The sequence below is a fragment of the Rousettus aegyptiacus genome, unplaced genomic scaffold (genome assembly GCF_014176215.1).
Source record: "Rousettus aegyptiacus isolate mRouAeg1 unplaced genomic scaffold, mRouAeg1.p scaffold_m13_p_7, whole genome shotgun sequence".
NCBI lineage: Eukaryota > Metazoa > Chordata > Mammalia > Chiroptera > Pteropodidae > Rousettus > Rousettus aegyptiacus.
The window spans coordinates 71,525,981-71,543,198 of record NW_023416310.1 but is presented as its reverse complement, the minus strand read 5'-3'; the positions used below and the strand labels follow the sequence as shown (position 1 = coordinate 71,543,198).

Here is a 17,218-nt window from a genome sequence, read left to right as displayed (position 1 = left end):
CCTGGTGGGCGCGGGGCCACGGGCACCTGGGAGTTGGGGGGCTGCGTCCTCTGCGCCCCTGCGGACATGACATTCAGGGCACTCACAGGGGCTGGCGAGTCCAGGGAGTGACGAGGGCCTTCGTGGCCTTCGTGTGTGCTGCTTCCCAGGAGCGAGCCACCAAGGACGAAGACATGCCTGTTCTGCTCAGGAATGACCCCTCAGGGTCGGGGAGCAGAAGGCCGTCTGCCCGTCTGTCCGTCCGTCTGTCCCTCAGTAGCCACTCACCCACAGGACCATACAGAGTCCCCGTGTCATTTCTTTAATATATAATTTTATTTCTGGTTATAGAAACAAATGCTAAGAGGAGAAACAAAACTTCCCCATCCACATACAACAATTTAATAGATAAAAGGACAGTTAAAATAAATGAAAAACAAAAAGTAGAAATTTTAAACTTTGTTATAGCTTTAAAACATTAACGTCTGATACAATTAGAAATCACATTCAGATCTCAAACTTTTAAAAAAAAGTATGGCTCCTTATTAAAAAAATACTGTATCCCATTTGGAATGGACACGCAGGCCGGCCCGGCCGCCGCGGGCCTCGGGCCTCTCCTGGTGGTGCTGGCCTCTCGCCACCGTGCCGGGGTGTCGGTGAGCCTTCCTGGGTTCCCCAGACTCGATTTTACTTACAGGTGAAACACTGCAACATGACCTCAACTTCTCATCCAAGGCTCTAGAACCTAAATTTCCACTTTATAGGATACCACTGCTTTTTAAAGCACTGATTATTAAACATATCGTAAAAAATACTTTAGACAGCCACTGTAAAAAAAAAATTATCCACGCTCACGCACACACACGCGCGCGCACACACACACCCCTAAAAGCACCCACCCCCCCCAAATTATCTTTACAGGAGAATCATGGTCAGATAGGAAAAAAAATCTCAGAATTGGGTTCAAACCCCCCTCCCCCCCCACACGAGCTGCTGGGGCTGGACTCGGCTGAGGCGAGAACCCGGGACACGCTCTGTGGCCCCCACCCCCATCCTGAGAGAACCCGAGCGTGTAAATTAACGTGCACCAGGGCGGAGGGCAGGGCCGAGCTTAACATTTCGGTTTCAAATCCCATTTTTACTGATTAAAAACAAAAGTCTGGGCCAGTTAACCCCAAAATGCAGAGGCTAAGAGCATGAGAGGCCACAGGCTCAGTCTAACACCCTGTAGGTCACGCGGGGGGATCTATTCAGTCACAGACGTCACCCGAGCTCAGCTGCCACACTCCTCGGGGCTCAGAAGAGCAAGTCCTAGTTACTGAGGGGAAGAAAATTCTTCGCATAATAAAAAGCACAACATCTTTTTAATGCGCTGGACCACTGGAATCTCAGGCCGGGCCTGCCCCGTACTTTTTACTGTGCCTGACACAGAGTAAACCGTCAATAAACATTTTGATGAATCGAATTAGCAAACTCTTCCAGAAAAGATAACCCGAATAAAGAATGGCGAGACGGGATTCTTCCAATTTTATTTCAGCAGAAAAGTGAGAGTCTCTTCTTGGTCACCCTTGGAGGTGACTGGAAGATGAAAACCTGGCAAAACTGACACGAAGCCACCAGCTCATCGGGGCGGGGTGGGGGGCGGGGGCCGCGGGGGCCCAGGGCAGCCGGCGTCCGCCTGGCCAACCGAAGGAAAGCAACATGCTTGCTGCCTCCCCCGGCCCCAGAATTTTGACAAGCAGGCGGCGGAGAATGAATGGCGTCTTTGGGGCTCCTCCCTGGGGGACAGGGATGCGCACGACGAGAGTGGTTGCTCCCTCAGCTCTCTTCTGAGTCGTGAGCAGCCGCAGGGGGGACCCCGGGCGCGCGAATTCCAGGTTTTCGTCTCAGCCCTGCGTGACAATGCAATGCGGCCGCTCGTCCCCGTGGTGGTGGCGGTGGCGGGCAGAGCCGTGGTGCACGTTTAGTCCTCCTCCTGACACTGCTTGCCCGCAGGAGGGGGTCCTGTCGCCCCTGGGGGCTGAACGTTCCGGGGACAGTTGCGCTGCCCAGGGCCGCAGCTCTCCACACAGCGAGTGGCTGGTGCAGACGTTCGCTCATTCGCTCGGATAAGGAAGCAGGGCGTGGCCCATCCAACGGAGACCTGGATCCTTCTGCCCTGTCGCCTGTTTAATTGCCTGGTGCCCCCTTCTCACAACCCCTTGGGGAACCCAGCACAGCCCCACTGGGCAGCGCCCCCGGTTATGCCCAGGGCCCCTGCTCAGCTGGCCTGGCCGGTGGGCAGCAGCCTGGGGCCTGGCCCCTCCACGCCGGCCCCCTTCTGGACATGGTGCGGGCAGGTGAGGGAGAAACGGCCTGGGGAAGGGGGGCCGAGACTAGGCCAGAAAGAGCCCTCCGCTGGGGCACCCCGCGGATGGGCCTATGCAGCCTGCAGGGAAGAAGACGACTCAGCAAGTGACGTTTTCTTTCACCTTAAACCTATTTTCCCTAAACACAGTCAGCAAAGTGGGCCAACTGTTCATTTCAGTTCAGAGGGTCGTACCCCCCGATCTCACTCTTTGAAGCAGCTGTAATTCCCGGGGTCGGGCCACGGGGAGGAGAGAAAGCAGCTGTGGGAGCAGGACGACGGTGTCCCAGGGCCCTCGGGCAAACACGAGGCCCGCATCGCCAGGCGGACTCCACGCCACGGGCCGAGGGGCACGGTGCCACCGAGACGTCCCGCAGGCACTGATGGCAGACCCTCTCGGATACCAAAGGTAGCAGCTTTCGGTATGAGAAGAACGGGCCAGGAGCAGAAGCCTGGGCCAGACCCTGGAGCCGGGAGCACGGGGGGCGGGAGGGGGGGGGCGCATCCTGGGCGCGTTTAAACCTTAATGTGGAAAACAAGCCCTTGAGGGAGGAGCGCACAGAAGGAAGGGAGTCTGTGACGGACAGGCGAGCGGGCTGACTGCAAAGGACAGAAACTGGGTCAGAGACCATCCTCACGGCTGGATTCTGTCCTCGCCTCAGAGCCGCCGTCCGTCGGGGCCATCTGAACGCCAATCCCATCTTCATAGCAGCAATCTGAACATTTAAATTATTCTTATTAAATAGTATTGCTTCCAGGCAGAGGTATCAGGCCGTGAGAGGCAGCGGGAGCGCCCCCGACCCCGGGCGGTGGCCGCTGTGTGGCCCCGAGTGGACGGGGCTCTGGTCCCTGGTAGAGCCTCACTTTCGTTTTTGGTAACTTGTTCTAGAACGAGTAGGGCACGGCGACCCAGCGTGGAGGGAGGCGGTGCGCACAAGGCCACTCTGGAGCCTCCCCGGGGACTGTGAGCCCTCGAGGGCGGGGTGCAGTGGCCGGCTGTGCTGTGAACCCCGAGACGGCGACAGTCCATCCCTGACGTCACCCGGGGCAAAGCAGAGCTCGAGGCTTCCGGGGAAGAGCAGCTCGTCCACTGTCGCCTGCGCCGACCTCCACACTGAAAGCCCCTTCTGCTCAGACACTCACGGTCACCCGCGCTCTCGCGTTCTAAGCACGGTCTGCTCTCTGCCTCTAGGAAGTGAGACGCCGACCCCAGAGCCACAGAAAAGCTTCCCCCCCACCCGCACCCTGAATCATCAGCCAGGGGCTTCCGTCCAGAGACGGAGCTGTCACCACCCCACCCCTGCAGACGCACGGCCCGCGCTCCACAGAGATCTCTCATCACTGAACGACGCCCGTGACCCCACGCCAAGCTTTCTTCAGGACCGGGAAGGACAGGAAAGGGGCCAGGAGCCCAGCAGCCGCCACCCGGGCAGCCTGGGGGTCAGTGAGGCCTCCGCCCTCTGGCTGCGGGAGACTCCATTCCCTCGGAGATTAGAGTCACTGAATTCTCAATTTAGTGACTCAGAAATCCATTTTCACCTTTTCCCTTTGGCTTGGCTCTTGAACAGAGGAGAAAAGAAAATGCAAACAGCAAACCCCAAACACGGACAAAGCAGATCGGGGAGGAAACCCCTGAGGCCCGCGAGGAGCGGGAAGCAGGGTGTGGGCAGCCCCTTGAAGGCGCTGCCCCGGAGAGCCCGGCGTGCCCAGTGACAGGAGCCCCAGGCCCCACATGACGGGAGATGCGGGCGCCGGAGCGGGGGCCTCCCGGCGGTGGCCTCAGGACAGGCGTCCGTGGGCTCAGCGGGAGACACTCGGCTGCTCCCCGACAGCTCCCTGTCGACCGCCTTCCCATGCACAGTGAGCGCTCTGTGTCTGGGGGCGGCAGCTGTGGCCATGGAAGCCGCTCCCCTCTTCATGGGGATGAGGAGCAGGTTCTCAGACCCCCGAGGCCGCAGTCCCATGATGGACTTGCTCTCGCTCTCCCTGACCCTGACTGGGGACAGCCCACCCGGTGGTGGGTCACAGGCTACCTGACTCTGAGGGCCGGGGCCCGCCAGTGACTTGTGGCCTGGCACCCTACTCCCATCAACAAGTTTCGGGGGACACCATCGCTGGGCCTTGGGCTGCTGGACCTAGGACAGTGCTGGCCACGCCAGCAGGCTGTCTGGTTGGATGACCGAAACCTGTCCAGGAATGCGGTGTCGGGACCCGCCCGCCTCTCCCAGCCCCACCTGCAGTTGGAGCCATCCGCACAGAGCCCCCCCCCCCCCCTTCTCGGTTCGCAGGAGCTGAAAAGGCGCAGGCTCCCCCCGTGGCAGGATGTCCCTGACTGACGTCGTCCCCGCCCCCTCCCTTCTCCCGGACCCCCTCCCCGTGTAGCGGTGTGGACGGCACACCAAAACGCCGCGGAAATCAGGAAAAGAAAAGGTCAGAGCCAGACCAACTGGGTCAGGCGACCACCTGACAACGCGCTGGGGCCGATGGCCCCGTCTCTGCAGATGGTGCCACCTTCCCAAGGCGGCAAAGCTGTGGCAGCCACGCTGGCCCACGAGCAAATGTCCCTACCCGAGGACGAGCCCACACAGCGCCAGATTACAGGGCAAGCAGCAGGTGACCCCAGAGGCCCTTGTGACAGACCCTCAAAGGTGAGGCCCAGACACACAGAACCCGCCTCAGGCCAAGGCGCCCGTGCACACGCCAGCCGCTGCGCGAAGGGCTGACGCGGGACAGAGCATGCCGGCGAGGGCGGGGCGTGGTCCCGGCACAGGCGGGTCACTGCATCTGAGGACGGCACCGTGGCCGGGCCTCGCCCCGTTCCTCTGAAGCCTCGCTGAAGGCAGCAGGTGGGGGCTTCACAGAGAGCTGGTCTCCCAGGTAAGCTTGGTGCCACGGAGACGGCTGGCTTGGGGCTTAGGAACACGGTGTCTCCGCCGTCCACGCAAGAGGACAGGGGCTGGACGCCGCGCCGCGCTCGTCCCCAGCGACTGGCCAGCGGCTGCATGTGGGGACAGCAGTGCAGCGAGTCGGAGCTGGTCGCCCCGAGCCGGCCCTCCGACGGGCTCCGCCGCAGCTGGTCATGCCCGGCACACGAGCCGCTCCGGCCTGCACGGCCTCGGGACCGGGCCCCACGTCCCCTCCCTCTGCGCCCCGCCGGCCCCTGTCCCGCCGGCCACGGGGCCTGGCAGGCCACCTGCGCTTCTCGGTGGCCACGGAAGCTACGGGTGTCTGGGTGGTGCCGCCCCTGGGGCTCAGGGACGAGCGGGCGGCTCTGCGCCTGACGCTCGTGCCGAGGACAGGCTGCTCCCGAGTCCCGTGCAGTTTTGTTCTGTGGTGGCCCCACCAGAACCAACGCAGGCATCAGCAGCGCTCAAAGTCACTCTTCACAGAGACACACTTACCGCTTCCCGAGAATGTTCCCCGAGAAGGCTGCAGGACAGCCCGACCCACACTGGGCGGTGGACTGGACAGCTCAGCTCGCCTCCCGCTCAGGCGACAGTGCCCAGAGGCGCAGGGTCCTTCCTCAGGTGAGCTGGTGCCGCCGGTCTGGAGCACACTGCCCTTGGCTCTCGCCACGTCAGACAAGACTGGCAGAGTCAATGGGCGCTGGGCCCCGGTGCTGGGCCAGGGGGCGGCTCCAACTCGGCACAGCGGCCGGGCCCTGGCGGCGAGGACTCGGCGCAGTGGTGTGAGCGGTGTGCTTGGCGGGGCTGCGTGGGCCGGCGCATCAGGGCGCAGAGCACAGGGCTTGTCCCTTTGTTCTTGAAGCAACGTGTCCGTGAATGTCCGCCTGTCGGCTGGGCGACCTCGTCTCCTGGAGCCCCAGCCGCCCACCATCCAGGGCCCGCGAAGCCGGTGGGGCCAGCGCCGTGGGGAGGATGCTGCAGGCCGCACGGCTCTCTGCCGCGAACACCCATGGGGGAAGCTGGAGACCCTCGGGCCGACAGGTGTGCCACCACCGGCAGGTGAGAACCTCGAAACGGACACTCCCCGTCGTGTCTGCCTCAGATCTGCGATGAAGCCGCACTCCACGTTTCAACGAAACAAGACGTGTTTGGGGCCCGAAGCCAAGCCAGACCTCTCCCCACAGTTTAGTGCCAATCTGGTACTTTCTGTGTCGCTGTCTTGGGGAGGGGATGTCACGGAACAGTCTGGAACCTGACAGTTCTTGCCTTTCTCTGGCCCGTTCCCAGCCAACTGCAAACGGGCTGATCCGTGCCCTTCCCCGGAAGGCCCGTCTGTGCCAGGCGGCACTGCTGTCCGGTCCTCCGGGGGCGACGGCTGCTCTGGGAGCTTCGCTTCTGCTCGTGGCCGGGAGCTGTTCCTTGAGACGCCGAGCCAGCCTTGCCCCGACGCCTGTGCCGAAGGGCCGGGGGAACAGACCGTGCTAAGGGGGAAGGAAATAAAAACAAAAGAATTCCCAGAATCATACAATCAGCTGTCTGAACTTGTTTATGTGTTTTTGTTTTAGACCATAGCGGGGGCGGGAGACGTGCGTCCAGGTGCAGGTGGACGGAGGCCGCCCGGCCCGTGTGGCGCCGTGCTTCCGCGCCCCGGCCCGGGCGGCGGCGGCTCCAGAATCCTTTTGGCGTGAGTCCCACTCCACCTCCGTGTGGGCGATGTCACTCCCCGGTCCCGGGCCCCTGGGGGCCGGCCGCCGTGATCACACTGGGCGCAGTCCCACTGGGCTCCTCCAACCGCGACCTTTTGACCTCGGGTTCTCCAGTGGAAGGGGCGGTGCTGGCCGGGGGGGCGGTGCTGGCCGCTGCTGCTGGTTCCTCGGGCCCCACCTCACACACGCGGGTGACCACCACCGGTGTCGACGAGCTGGCCTGGGCCGCGAGGAGCTGCAGGGGGCTCGTGAGGGCTGGGGGCAAGGGGAGAGATCAACGTTGGGACACTGGTCAGGACCTGGCCGGTCCTGATACAGCCCAAGTCGCCACGCCAGAGCCAAGTAAATCGCGCCAGAACCGGCCTCCCCGGCACTTCCGGCTAAAGCCACCGGCAGCCCTGGGGTGCCTGCCCGGCGCCAGCGCCTGCTTTGGCTGGCCGTTCCGTGGCTGGACTCCTGTGAGCCATCGCCCCCCCCGGCCCTGGCCCCTCTTTGCCCGAGAGGGCACTGTCCCCGGTCCCCTTCAGCGTCCTCCTTGCTCTTACTTCTTCCTGTGGATCCTCTAGGGACCCTGACGGCTCCCGCCCTCACCTCAGGAAGGTCACTGGCAAGTAAATGCCACCAGCCTGACAACCGAAACCACTGCCCGCTCCACCCCACCCCACCCCCGCCCGGAGCTCCTGTGTGACGCCCTCCGGGACCTCGGGCTGTGCGCTCGGTGCTCTGGGGAGTTCACTCCTTCCTCAGCGTTGGCACGGGGCGGGGGCACAGCGGGCACCCACACGCTGCACTGGCCGCGGGACTGGTCAGCGGGCACCAGCGTCCTCCTGCCGCGCCGACTACAGACTGAGCTGCCCACTCGGACGAGCGCGCGGAGGTCGGTAGGGCCTCACCGTAAGTGCTGCCGGCTAAGCTGTTCGTGGGGACAGAGTGCTTTCCGTTCTGAGTGACGGCCCGGACTGGGAGATGGTGCTGCCCGATGGTGACTGGTGTGGCTGGCTGCAGGATGGTGACCGTGTGTCCAGGGACCCCCGGGGCCATCTGGCTGGCCACCGTCTGGATGACCCTGCTGGCGGTGGGGATGGTGGCGAAGGCGATGGTGGGCTTCTCCTCCAAGCCTGCGGGCGGGAAGTGCGTGAGGACCCGGCGGCCAGGGCCGTCTGCCACCCGCGCGCGGGGACACGACTCGCGCCTCTCGGGCACTGACGCTAGGAGAACACGCTGGTTCTCGAGGGAGAAGTCCCACTGATGAGCTAAGTTTTAAAACGACCAAGAAACAATTAACAGGGTTTTTAGTAATAAACATAAACACCTTAAATTGCAACCAACACAAATGTAACTGAAGAAAACACGTTCTTCGAACGAAGCGATCTGCGCCTGGCGCCGTGACTCAGGCCTCTTCGCCAGCACGCGAGTCACGGGGCGGCATCAGAAGTGGCACTGTGGCCGGCCTCCGGGGGTGAGCGAGGCTGGGAGCTGCCGTGTCGCTCGGGGGCCCCTGCGAGGGCCTGCGAGGGGCGGCTGCATCCTCACCGTTTACCCCGCCAAGTCCCCGGGATCCAGCTTCCTAATTCAAGACTTTGTAACCCTTTTTCAATTTTAATGACATCTAAGGACTCACTGGGGGCTTGAGAGGACTCACCCTCCAGGTTCTAGGTTCAGGACCCCCGCCCCCCGAAGGCCCGGCGCACGAGCAGGAACACATTTCGGAGGGTGACTAATGCTCACGGAAAGACGAGCAGCAGCCGGAGGGGCGGCGGCCTGAGAGCCACCAGCCCTGCACCCCCCACACCGGGCTCTCCAGCCCCCGAGGCCCCTCGGGGCTAACGGCTCCACCTCCCGGACGCTCAGCTGCATGACCACACGGCTACGTTACCTCTCGCCTCGCTGCCAAGGTCCAGCACGGCTGTGCCGGCTGCTTCGTGGGCGCCCCCTGCCGAGGTCTGGCTGGCGAGGATGTACCCGTTGGCGGAGCTGGCAGAGGAGGTGACCACCCTGAGCATGGTGACCGGCGGGGCCTGCTGCACGACGTGGATCGCGTGGCCGGAGGGCGGCTGTGCCGTCACTATGGAGGCTGGCATGTAGGCCACGGGCTTGGCCACTAGGCTAGGAGGTCGGGGAGGCACGGCCATGACCACGGGCTGGGCGCTGACGGGGGAGCCTGCACAGAGAAGGGGCGCGAGGTCGGCGGGCGCTCCGGCAGCCCCGCCAGCCGAGCCCGGGTCCCGCCACGGCAGATCGAAGGGCAAAGCCGCTCTTACCGGGCGCACTCTGGGAATACCGGTACTCGGGAACAGACGCCAGCTTCGTCCCAAAGTCGGAGTCGTGTGGGATGGGGGAGCCTTCCCGAGACAGGCACTCTGGGGTCTGCAGGCCACTAGACCGAGGGGACATCAGCCCAGGGTGGGTGGGAGACGCCGGGGCACTCCTGGAAGAAGACGGGACCAGGGAGGTGAGCAGCCACCGGGAGACGGCGGGCGACTTCGCGGCCTGGGCCGCCCCTGCCCACGCGCGGCCCTCGCCCACCCCCCAGTGCCGACGTGCCCCCCGGCGGCCCCGACGGCAGCCTGGCACGGGGGAGGCGGCCGCGCGCCCCGCGGCCCCACGAGGGCCACGCCTGGAGCATTTGCTGCTAGAAACACGGCTCCGCCTCCCGCCACAGAGCGCAGCTCCGTGGGACGGCACGCTCCACGAGGACCGGTCTGCACGCGGAGCGCGGAGCACGGAGCACACGCCCCGTGACGCCCGCTGACCAGCACTGCTGCCTCTCACGGCAACGTCCCCGTCCAGCTCCTGCCCACTGGGGCCGTCTGCTCAGGGGACCGCCGGGCGAGCACACGAGGCATGTGGACACGCAGGCCCTGTGGCCCCCGGGCACACGCGGGGTCGGCGCAGACCCCGAGGCAGACGCGGGGGCCCCCCAGACACAGCGGGGGGCCCCCCCTCGTGCTGTGCCTGCCACCGGCTCCCCGCGGGGCTGCGGGCACTCACTGCGCCTCCACGGCCCCCTGGGGGGACCTGGCCCTCTTGCCCCTCCTGGTCCCCGAGGTCTGGCCCACGGCCTCTCCCACCTCCTGTGGCTCACTTGTCTGCCTGGGGACCCTGCCTGCCGGTCCCTGCGCTCAGGCCGGAGACCCCCCCGAGCTGGTCAGGGTAGGTGACGTCAGCAGGGTGGGCCTCAGTCCGGTGATGCGCACGCAGAGACCGCGGCGCGTGGAGGAGGGCGGGGGTCGGGGTGACGTGGCCGCGGGGCTTCGGAGAGGGCCGGCAACGCCCCGGGAGCTGGGAGAGGCCCCGCGCAGACCCCCGCAGCCGCGGAGGGAGCCCCTGGCCCACGCCTGGCCCCGGACTTGCGCCTCCACAGCTGTACAAGGACAAATTTCTGCTGCTCAAGCTGCCAAGTGTGGCACGTGGCCGTGGCAGCCCCGGGAAGCTCGCCGGCTTGATGAATGTTCTCTCTATGTTCCCGTTGACGCACACGCCGCCCTGGACAACCTGAGCTCCGTGGAAACACTCCGAATGGTGCGAAAACCCGCCTTCGAAGTCCCACCTTACCAACAGGAACAATCACTTCGTTCCAACTTCCACTCCGACTAGACGCGTGAGAATCCCAGTGGCAGACGCTACCGGGGCTCAGCTCCGCGTGTTTGAAGCCGCCGCTCACGTAACCGAGCTTGGCGTGCTGCTGGGATGGGGGGCACCAGGTGCCAACGTCTCCTCCCACGCGCGGGAATTTCTGAGCGTCGCCCCATCTCCGAGCACGGTTTCCTGAGATTGGTGGCCCCGGCAACACCGCCTGGCCACATGAGACTGTGCCGGTCACACGCGGGTGGAGCCAGCGAGGCCTGGGCCAGGGGCAGGCGGGGTGCGTGGGGGGCCCATCTCGACTCCAGCTTTGCTGCGGGCAGTCTGTCCGAGCTCCGTGCCCGTCTGCGCCTCCCGAGACGCAGCGTGCCGCCCCTCGGGAAGGGCAGCTGTGCACCGTGCCCCTCCAGCGGGAGGCCCGACGCCGCGAGGGCCGCCCCCGCCGCTCCGACCCTGCCCCGCCCGTCCTCAGATGCCGTTCCCACCGCTGCAGGTAGCTCGGCTGCTAAGATCGGACAGGGCAGAGGGGCAGCCAGCGGCCGGCTAACTTCACTGCCGAAGCTCCTCGGCCCCGACACGTTCTCTCTCCCCAAACATATCGAGGACACCCGCGGAAGCTGGCTCCCGGCACGGGGCTCACCTGGACGAGAGAGGCCCGAACGGGGTGCGGAAGCAGGAGACGCCCCTCTGCCTGCGCTTCCGGAAGGCCTGCTCCACAAGCTTGGCTTCTGAGGCGGGGTCTATTCGCCAAAAGGATCCCTTCCCGGGCTCCTCTTGGGACCGAGGGACTTTAATAAAGTAACGGTTCAAGGAGAGGTTGTGTCGGATAGAATTCTGCAGGCAAGCAGAGATCGTCAACCATCGTTAGCAAGTCAGAAAACAAGCCCCAACCCGCCCCACATCGGGACCCAACACACGCGAGACCGAAGGTGACAGGAGCCCAGGGGCCCCCGCAAGCCGCCCGGGTCACCATTTGATGGGGCAGTACAAAGGCACAGGTAGTTTTCTCTATCACAATTCATCACTACCAGTCCTTATGGACAGAGCCGGGCCGGGGAGGGTGCCGGCTCCAGCCTGCACTGAAGCCACTGGCAAACAGGCGAGAGTCACCATGGAGACAGAGAGACGGCCGGCCGGGTACGCCCAGCGTGGACGAAGCCTCGTGGTCCTGCGCGAAGGCGCGGTGTGTCGTGGGCGGGGCGGGACCATGCGAGGGGCCCATGCGTGTGCCGCTGGACCGCAGAGCGGGGCGGCCGCGCACTCCTGGGGCGCAGCCCGTTTCGGACACAATACGGGTCGCCATGACGACACCCCCATTCCCTTCCCCGTGTGTCTTAAAGCGTTTCTCGTTCTGAGGGAACAGCTTCGTCCAGGCCCCCAGGGCCGACCTCACCTGCCAGCCCTTGTCGGCCGTCCTGTAGTAAGGGTAATGCTTGGTGATGTGGGCGTAGATGCCGCTTAGTGTCAGCTGCCGGTCCTGGGCGGAGGAGATGGCCTGCACGATCAGCTGGGCGTAGGAGTACGGCGGCTTCGACTCGTCCTGAGGCCGACAGACAGCGCGGGCTGAGCGCGAGGCCTGCTCCCAGGTGCCGCCCCGCTGGCCGCCTTCCCGTGCGGATGGTCGGGAGCTGTCCCACCCAGCCCGGCCCCGGGGACTGCGCCTGCTCTGCCCGGTGCCTGCCGCAGCCCGCGGAGAGGGAGTGTTCCCGCCTCTCAGGCAGGGGTGTTAGGTTTTCACCACAATTCATTCTGAAACTTCTCAGCTCCTCCGCAAATCTACTTGAGAAGTTTTAGACGGGCCTGAACTAAGACGCAAAGGCGTGAGGCAAAAGCCCGTCCCTCCCCTCAGAGGCAGGCGTGGAGGGGGCAGGCGTGGCGAGGGGCCGGCGTGGGGGGCACGGTCCACGGCGCACTGCGGTCCCTGGGGGCCCCGCCCCACCGCGCGATGCCCGTGCGGAGACCTTGGGGCTGTCCCCTCCGGACGCATCTGCCTGCTGCTCCGAGGCGGCCTTCGCTGCGAACTCTGCTGCCAGCTGCAGGTCCGAGGTCACGTTCTGGACAAAGCGGTAGCCGGAGGACCCGGCGCCACGCGGACTGGCCGGGCAGGAGTTGGGAACACTGTGGAGAGAAAGGGCACGTCCTGAGTCCACGATCCTGCGCGGGGCATGTGCAGGAAGCAGGACTTCAGGATCACCCTGGATGACACCGGAGGAAAGACACCCCCACACCATGGCACCGCAACACCCACCCTCGACGGAGGACAACCCAGTGCAGCCAGAAGCCCGCGGTGACGGTGTCCCGGACGGAGATGCTGGCAGGGGGTGCTGGGGCCAGGCAGGCAGGCAGGCGGGCGGCATGGCGGCAGGGCCAGCGGCTGCCCTGTGCCCTCTCGTCCACACGGTGGCGCCCTGAGCAAAGGCCGGGAACCCTGGGTTCTGAGGCCAGCGCCTGGGAACGCCGCCTGGCCGTGGGGGTGGGGACGGCCCTCCGGACGCCTCCCGGGCCGCGGCCTCTGCTTGCCGGGCTCTGCTCTGGGCTGCGGCGACGATCCCGGTCGAAAATGCAACCAAACAGGGGCCGGAGCCACTTCCGGCCCCGCCTGTGAGGCCGTGCCCGTCCGGAGCCCGGAGCTCGGCGGGCACAGGCGGCGCCCGGCCCCAGCGTTGCCAGCCCGCCTGCCGCAGGCCCGGGCCCGCCCCCTCCCAGAGACACGAAGGACGCTGCTTACCAAGCCGCATCGAAATACTGACTCTAAAAACTTATTCTATTACAGAGTATTCAGAGAAAACCAACGAAAGCACTAAAAGTGGGTAAGAGACCCAGGAAAAGTGCCCCAGCTGGGAGCGGACCAGGGTCCCATGGTCACTTGCCCCGAGGGAAGCTCGAGACCCTCCTCCCACCGACCCAGCCTCCCTGCGGCCCGGGGACAGGAGCCTGCCGGAGCGCCCCGCCTGCAAGGCCAGCGCCCCACACTCTCCGAGGCCCCCCGTCTGTCTGGCCGGTCCCCTGCCCGAACACCCCCAACACCCCCGCCACGTCTACGTGGCATTGCGCCACCCCCACAGCTCCAGCTCACACGCCGCCCCCGTCCCCATCCCTGGACGCCGGAGCCTTCCTTCTCCCGCGAGCCCAGGACGGCAGCCCGCTGGCCACGTGCGCCCCCCTCGCCGACTGCGGCACGCGGGGAGGGGGGTGGGGGCGGCGGGCACGGCGGCTGCAGAAACCGCTGCTGAGGGAAGACGGGTGAACGAAACCATCACCCACCGCAGCCGAGAACAGCTGGCCGCCCCGTGGAGGGTGGTCGGCCGCGGCAGTGGCCCGGTTCAGCCCCGCGTCGGCGTGCGGGCCGCACGGGACCTGGAGGGCCCTCTCTAGAGAGTTCCTGTGCTCGTCGCCCCCGGAGCCCGGACACGGCGGAGTCGGGCACGGCCGTGAAGACGCTGCGCCCGACGGCTGTCTGCGAGCCCGTCCGCGAGCCCAGCAGGCAGCCCCTTCTAAATTTAATTCAGCACCAAGTAGACAAAACCCAACCTTATACAGTAAGGGGGGGCAGGGGGAGAAAGGCTCGTGCTGGCGACTGTCACGCACTCAGAACCAGGCTTTCCAGAAGCGTTCGCTTGGGAGCCAGACGTCACTCTGCCCGCGGCGCGACGCCGTGGCTCGGGGGCTGAGCCTGAGGCGGCGGCCCTGCTGGGGGTTCCCGGTGCTGCCCCTGCCGGGCCGGGCGGCGCCGCGGCCGGCCAAACACAGCGACACCCCTCCCAGACCTGCGCACCAGCCTGACCCGCCTGGCCCCGGATCGGGGGCCGAGGACGGGCGCCCAGACACTCACCACCCTCCTGGAGCCGGACGCGCGCCCAGCCAGGTGGCGGGCAGACTCCTGACCCGCCGGCCGACAGGCGCCCTCACGGCGGACGGCGGACAGCGACGCCTGGGCCCAGGCCCACGGCCGTGCGGCCCGCCCCGGCACCATCTCGTGAAAGTCCACAGAACACACACGTCTAACCCCCAGGAGGCGAAGCCCACAGGGAAGCTGCCCGTGCCCGCAGGACTCTGATCCGGAGCGGCAGGCCGCCGGGGCCGGCCCACGCGAGGCGCGGAGGCGGGTAGCCTGGGCCAGCTGGCCGCTGCGCTGGGTGGCTCTCACGACAAACCATGTGCTGAAGCTTCGGCGGGGACGGGCACAGCTGGGCGGCCCCTCCCAAGCCCCAAGCCCAGCAGGCGCCCGGGGGGCCTGTGTCCGGGCACGTGGCCTTTCCCGCCACAGAGCAGCTCGCCCCTCAGAGCGGCCCGTTCAGCTGTCTCTGCGGCAGGGCCTCGGCCGAGGGCTGTGCCTGGCACCCGGCCGCCCGGTCACCACCGCACACCCGCGTGCGGGGCGGGAGCCAGCCCGGACGCCCTGTGGATCGTGTCTTAGGGCTGTAGGCTGCTCAGCTCAGGGCCGGGCCTCGGAGGGGATGGGGCAGTGGGCTCTGGGGACACTGGACAGGGTCCCACACAAAAGCGTTACCCTACTCCACTGCAAAACTCAACAATTAGCAAAACCGAAAAATAGTTCGAGTGTAAGCACGCTCGTGTGTCTCTGGGGAGAAGACGTGCTGGGCCCTCCCAGGATGCCGGGCTCACGCAAAGGTGGGCGGAGTGTCTGCATGCGGGGTGTGGGAGAGCAGCACTGGGTGTCCCGTGACGCAGGCGCCTGCCCCCCGACTTCAGGGCAGGGGCGTGAGCGGAACACGCGCTGCAGACTGCCAGCCGCCGCACCCCCCTTTCGTGGGAGACGATGCCGAGGCTGGGCTTCTGTTTTGGGCTGTGAGTGGCGACTCCTCGAGACTGGCCTGAGCTGCCGGCTGCCCTGGACGCGGGCCACCGTCCCGCCGGGACAAACCCGTGCTGGCCCCGTGACAGCCCAGGTATACGGAACGGGGCTTCTGTGACGGCCAAGCCACAGCTGGCGATCTCTACATCCTTTGTTTAGAATACGGGAAAGGAATGTGCTGCCTGATGGGAAAAGTGTTTCAAGGTCTCGCTATGGTGATGAGAGTTCAAGCTGAGAAAAACAAATCTGACAAAAGGCCAAAGCGCCCGCCGGGCCAGCCACTGGAGTCTGTCCCTGGAGATGGCGAAGAACCTGTCCTGGGGCGACACCGGCTCAGACGCCTGGCCGGCTGGCTCTGCTGGGGGCCGAGAGCGGGCCCCCGAAAGCACCCGGGGCTGCAGGAAAATCGCCCTCTGGTCACTGCCTCCCAAGCCGGCCGCTTGGGACGTGGCCCTCATGGGCCTGAATCCCAGTGGGAACGTGGGCTGCCCCGTCCGGAGACTGAACACTGTCGGGTGCATTCAGGTCCCCTCTCCGCCCTGGACCCCTCCCTGGTCTCTTCTAGAGAACCATGGGACCTCCTCGCCCCTTCGGGAAATGGAAGGGCCTGTGGACTTCTGGGGAGGGGAGGTGCTCTGGGAACAGGCCGAGGGCAAGCCTAGACCCAAAATGTCGCCCCGGAGGCTGAGGGGGAGGGTCTCCCTGCTCCCCAAAGAGGCCACTGGTGAGAGCCACAGGAAGGGCCACTCGAGTGCCCCCTGGGCCCGTCCACATGAATACCTCTGAGCCATCTGAGCGGCTTTCTAGTACCTCACTTTTTGTTTTGAGATTTTAATCAAATCACTAATTTTCAGTTAAAAAATATCATTAGCTCTTTGATGGAGTGGCAACTGAGTTGACAATTTTTAGGCAGAAGGTTACACTTTCGATAAACACACAGAAGTAAGTGGTAACTGTTTTTCATTAAAGCCTTTTGATTTTTTTTTTTGGAAATAGGAATTTTTTAATTCTATAAAATAAACGTTTCAGGTAAAGTACGTGGACTTTCGCATTCAAAACGCCCTTTGAGGAGACACACGGGCTCGCTTCAGGATTCTTCTGGCTGCGCGGAGGTGAGTGGTACCTTGTCCTGGACGTGGACAGCCACCGAGGCACATCTGCCGCTTGAGGGACTCGGCCGCCAGACAGGACAGACTCTGAGGACAGGCGGGCCGGGCGGGGACGAAACGGCAGAGCGAAGCCCACGCGGCTGGCGCCCGGGGAGGCCGAGGGCCTGCGTGCAGGAGGCACTAAAGGCACAGCTGGGGGACAGGGAGAGGCCCCTGAACGGTTCAAAAGAGGAGAAATCAGCGCTCAGGGAAGGGTGGAGAGAGACTCGAGGGCGTGTGCCCAGCAGCAGACGAGAGAGAGAAAGAGAGAGAGAGAGAGAGAGAGAGAGAGAGAGAGAGAGAGAGGGGAAGGACAGAGAGCGGGAAAAGGGAGGACGTGTCAGGACGTGCAGGGGAGCGTCGCAGACACGGCGAGAATGCCCTGGGTCACGGGGCGCGCGTCCTCACCGCGAGGGGCCCCGTCACGCTCCCAGGCCGGAGGACAACGGCCCCTCGCAAGCCCTGCGCCGAGCCGGCCACGCGCTGCGCGCAGGGGACGTGGCGTGACAGGACCGGGACTCCGACGCCACTGGCAGCGGCGGGCCCGGGAATGAGCCCGGTGCGGGGCCGGGAATGAGCCTGGACGCTGCTGCGGCCGCCGCGTGCCCGCCGGGCCTTGCCGCCGCGGGACGCACGGGGCTCGCCCTGACCGCCGGGAACATCGATTCTGAGGAGGGAAAACGTCTCCCACCGGGAATTCTCCATGCAACAAAACCAATGACACCGCCTAC

At 65.1% G+C, this 17,218-nt stretch overlaps 1 protein-coding gene across 1 annotated transcript in view; it reads right to left on the bottom strand.

Moving 5' to 3' along the window:
- Positions 1 to 296: 296 nt before the first annotated feature.
- FOXK1 (forkhead box K1) overlaps positions 297 to 17,218 on the bottom strand; it is a 53,428-nt gene continuing 36,506 nt past the window's right edge. Inside the window, exons 3-9 of the mRNA XM_016166095.2 lie at positions 12,485 to 12,641; positions 11,917 to 12,063; positions 11,164 to 11,357; positions 9,200 to 9,366; positions 8,815 to 9,099; positions 7,832 to 8,056; positions 297 to 7,193 (exon numbers count right to left, since the gene is read on the bottom strand). Coding sequence (XP_016021581.2) covers positions 6,949 to 7,193; positions 7,832 to 8,056; positions 8,815 to 9,099; positions 9,200 to 9,366; positions 11,164 to 11,357; positions 11,917 to 12,063; positions 12,485 to 12,641 — 1,420 coding nt within the window. The 3' untranslated portion in view covers positions 297 to 6,948. The remainder of the gene's footprint in view (positions 7,194 to 7,831; positions 8,057 to 8,814; positions 9,100 to 9,199; positions 9,367 to 11,163; positions 11,358 to 11,916; positions 12,064 to 12,484; positions 12,642 to 17,218) is intronic.